This window comes from Agrilus planipennis, unplaced genomic scaffold (genome assembly GCF_000699045.2).
Source record: "Agrilus planipennis isolate EAB-ADULT unplaced genomic scaffold, Apla_2.0 scaffold36, whole genome shotgun sequence".
NCBI classification, from domain to species: Eukaryota; Metazoa; Arthropoda; class Insecta; order Coleoptera; family Buprestidae; genus Agrilus; species Agrilus planipennis.
The window spans coordinates 1,408,708-1,413,217 of NW_020438956.1; the positions used below are offsets into that span (position 1 = coordinate 1,408,708).

The 4,510-nt window shown below is 34.4% G+C and overlaps 1 protein-coding gene across 1 annotated transcript; it reads right to left on the bottom strand.

Annotated features, from left to right (window-relative positions):
- Window positions 1-481: 481 nt before the first annotated feature.
- Window positions 482-4,269, bottom strand: LOC108738691. Its single transcript, XM_018472223.2, has 3 exons — window positions 3,091-4,269; window positions 1,729-2,442; window positions 482-1,000 (listed from the first exon to the last, which is right to left on the bottom strand). The coding sequence occupies exons 1-3, from the start codon at window positions 3,926-3,928 to the stop codon at window positions 768-770; spliced, it is 1,785 nt and encodes a 594-aa protein (XP_018327725.1). The 5' UTR covers window positions 3,929-4,269; the 3' UTR covers window positions 482-767.
- Between the last annotated feature and the right edge of the window lie 241 nt (window positions 4,270-4,510).

The window sequence follows — 4,510 nt, forward strand, 5'->3', positions numbered from 1 at the left end:
TACAGTAACGAAAGTTTCTAAGAACATTTGGATATAAACTATCATAGACTCGTTTAAAGAAAATAGAAATGTACCTTAAAAAATAAAAGATGAACATACATTAATATAAATGGAATAAATAGCACATTAAATACATATACATTTATTTCACAATTAATATATTTTTTATATTGAATCGGTACTTCTGAAGAAACTAAGAAGGAAGGTAATAAAAATATGTTACATGCATTGATTTTCACATTTTTTCTCCTTACACTTGTTTCCCTAATATTATTGTAACGCATTTTTATCACTGGAATTACATTTCTTAAGTGCTTCAGAAGAAATCAGTATTTTCTTTAAAACGAGTCTTACCATAGTCACAGTAAATCTAAAATATTATTATAGATATATTAAAAATAATAATAAATAAATAAATACTATAGTTTATAATTTCGAATACATACATTCATAAAAAGCAACTAACAAACATCACAAGAACTAACAGTACTTATATATGTATCATAATGAACACAACTGTATAAAAATTGGCAAAAACTCCATTAAGGTGCGTTTAGACCAAGCGAACAAGAACATAGAGCGCGAACAAGTCATTTATTAACGTTCGATCATGGTAAACTCATATGTCCCAATTTAATGGGATTGGGACCATAAGTGAGCGATGCCTAACGCTTAGACTACATTCATATCATACCAATAGAACTCTGACATTATAGATTCATGGTATGGTACGAAAAATTATTCGCTCGCTTAATCTAAACGCACCTTTAGACGATAAACCCTTGAGCACAGTGCTCGACTCTGTTATCAGGCGGTGGAAATCTGCAGCAATAACTCGATATTACTCCTGCAGATGCGAGGACAAGAGATAGAACCGATATGCCACACACTGCTCCTGAGGTCATATCGGCCAATGGAGTTCCTGGTTTTGGCTGCATGAACAGTAGTACCAGCAATCCGACGCACGTCAGTAAACTGAAAAGCGTTAGAATGATGTACCCTGAAAAAAAGAGAAGTTACAATCATTATCAAAAATTACTTCAGTTTAGCGTTAGTTCTTTATTTTAAAAGAAAATTTGCAAATATTTTTGAAATTACTTACCTATAGCACTTTCTCTAAACTATTTTTATTATTGTGATAAAAAAATATGATTTTGATGATCTCCTCCCTTATAGGGTTAATTTAAATAAAAAAAAACATTTAAAAAAATGATTATCTAAATTTACTTAATGGTTCTTCAACACACTATATTAAATAGTAAAGACAAAATAGATTTAGAAAATTAGTAAGTTTACAAATTAAACTGTAATTCATGTAATAAAATTTATATAGGACAGGCAGGACGTACCTTTAAAAGATTAATAAGTGAACACAAAAAACTTTTTTAAGTGTAAAAAAATAGATCCACATTATGCTAAACGTCTGACCGATGAAAAATTTAGTTTTAACGAAAATCAAGAAATCCTATATTATAAAAATAAAAATTATATACCTGACCTTACTGCTAAACCGCCCCCTTCCTAATAGTCTTAGCTACATAATATGTTATTTGTTATACTTCTGATGATGTCTTACTGTTAATGCGAAATAGATGTCAAGTATTTTAAAATAATTTATGAAAACATTGGTTTTTTATTAAAAATGGCCATAACAAAAAAGCTACGGCAAAGTCCTGTTAAACCGTAGTTTTTCTAAGATTTTTATTACCGCAAATATTGAAAACCTACCTGACATGTAATTCCTATTCGGAAGCCAGTAATAATAGTTTCGAGATCTGAATCCTAACAAGCCAAGTACGAAGCATGCAAATCCGGAAACGATCCCAAAATCCAGAAAGTACAACCGTCCCATTACGGAAATCATGTAGAAGCAAAGACCTGAAGCCAGACCTCCGCAAATGACCATCATGAGAGCTGCTGCTGCTAAAGTTGCATGAACAGGTTTTTTATGAATACTAACATTCATCCAGGATTCTGACCTGGTCGAGTACGTAGTTTCAGATTGAACAGGACTAGAACATATTGGGGTAACTATGGCTGTGTGTCTTTGGTCTTTGGTCATTTGTCTAGTGCTTAGAGCGTAATTGAGTTTCTGTTGAGCTTTCGGAGCTTTCCGTAGAGGTTTGTTATTGTTTAGAGGACTGAGCGATGTAATAAAGGGACTTTTGGTTACGGGAACGAGCTGGGGGAGATAGCTGAGTGTCTGATGAACTGGAGACATCCCCTGAGGTGTGTGAGAAGCGGAAGACGATCTTTGCGACGTCTTTTTTGGGGTTGAAAGAAGCTCGTGTAATTTCTGCGTGGCTACCGCATTACCACCTTTCCTAACGGACGCAGGGGACGTCACCCTTCTCAACGACGGAGGGTTAGACTGGTTCGTGCCATTATTCTGTCTGTGTGGGGAACTATTATGGACAGGTTGGCTCTGTACGATTCTTTGTTCTGAAACGGAATTACAGTATTGTATTACAAAACTACAGACTGTTTCAACGCAATTCGTTGAATTACTTATGTCTAGTTTTTTAGTGTTAAAATTCTTCAACAAATCTCACTGTATATTCTGTATTGAAAAAGTAAATCTTTTAAAAAACTGCCTATAAGTATTAGGAATTAAATTTAAAAATACCTTGGAGAGATTATTAAGATAGTGTGGCTGAATTGTCAGCAACTAAATAAAAAAATATATCTTAAAATTCCTAAAGGAAGATATTACTCATATGTAAATTTATTGTAATAATATGGGAATTATTTCGTTCTAAATCAATTCAATGCTACATTCTGGTATCCACATCAGTAATTAAGTTATTCTTGATTGCGAAGTATCTTGAGACATATTGTGGTACAATTAAATACATTTTTATAAGTATTTGACTGTTACTTTCTCTAAAAACCCCCATTAACATAAATAAAATATCTATTATTTCGAATGTCAGTGAAAGCAGAGGATATTTTCTAGGATATGCTATTTTGTTTACCTTAATGTGGAACTTGCATGAACAAAATAAATTCTGCGTTACATAATGAGAATGAAAGATATTTAAAAATTTTGTTCTTTGCTATTTAAATATAAAATATATATATGCTATTTACCTTCTTCGCATTTTTGATACGGTAAAGGAAGATATTCATATCGCCCGTTGTCCTGTATCACCTCGTAGTGTTCTTGTCGTAACAATTTTTGAGGACTCTGACTCAAAACACTATTGTCACATAACTCTGTTTCATCTTCCATAGGGATAATGGCGTACCTATGGACCTTTCCATTTCCTACGGGAACTTCTTCAACATCATATTGTTTCCTTTTAGGGGGTGAAGTGAATGATTTACTCCGTCTAATTTCCCGCCCTTTCATAGGAATATATTCGTAACGATTTTTTTGCAATGTCGAATTACTGTTAACGATATCATCATCTGTATAGCTCATTTGAGCGTAACTTCGTCGGTTGGCGGGAACATTTTGGCGGGATTGGAAATTATTGTTTACATTAACATTATTATCCGGCACTCTAACATATCTGTAACTTTGTCCATTTCCGTTTTTCACGTCAAGATGATTTGATACAACAACGACTTTTTTCTTCTTCACCAAACCGTTATCATCTACTGTCATTTCTTCGTAAAACTCCTGTTCTTCAAAATCTTCGTCGTTATCTTGTTTTGGAGATAATGTTGATATGTTGACATTATTATCTCCGTAACAGACGTATCTACCATTGCTCGTTGTAAGCTTCGTGCCACCGTTGATAGTAACCGGGACTTCTTGAAGTTCTCCTGGCGAATGCGCTCCAACAGGAGACTGTCGAAGGCTTCGCTGCGGGCTCAAAGCTCTTGGAGGACTCTTACTTGAAATATTAACGAATTCGCTCTGCTGACAAAACGCAGGGTTGCTGTAGTAATGATGTTGAAGAATGGGATAATTATTAGCCATTTTCTCAAATGCAGTATCCAGTACACTTTAGCAACATACAAATAATGCAGGATTAAAAAACACTCTAAAACACTCTGAGACCATTTTGTCCTTTCTTCATCTACTGAAAACTTTTTCACTGCTTCATTGATGTGTTTGGTGTCAGAATTCCCAGAAAGTTTTAACGCACTAATTTCACTTTGAATAACGACGCACAAAGAATCCTTCTGAAACTTTCGACGCACAAATGATGAAAAAATTGGCACAGACGAGGGCAATTCGTTTCAAAAGGTAAACTGGACTGTAATTATTAGTTAAAAGGGAAAAAGGATACAGTGATCGTTGATGTGCATCGGTGTGAGACTCCGTGCCAAGTAGTTTGTAACTAGCCAAAGGTGGAATTGGTTGTTGGTAGTCAGTCCGTTGGTTGGTTGATTGTAACGGTAGGTTAACGCTCCGAGGGAATAACAGCTGCATATGTCTAACGTCACACACGTGAACGAGGGGTAGATAACAGTGACGTACATTATAAGGGGAACAGACGCATAATTTCGTTTCTACATTACTTTTTATCAAGTTTAATTTGTCGTATATACTTCTAGT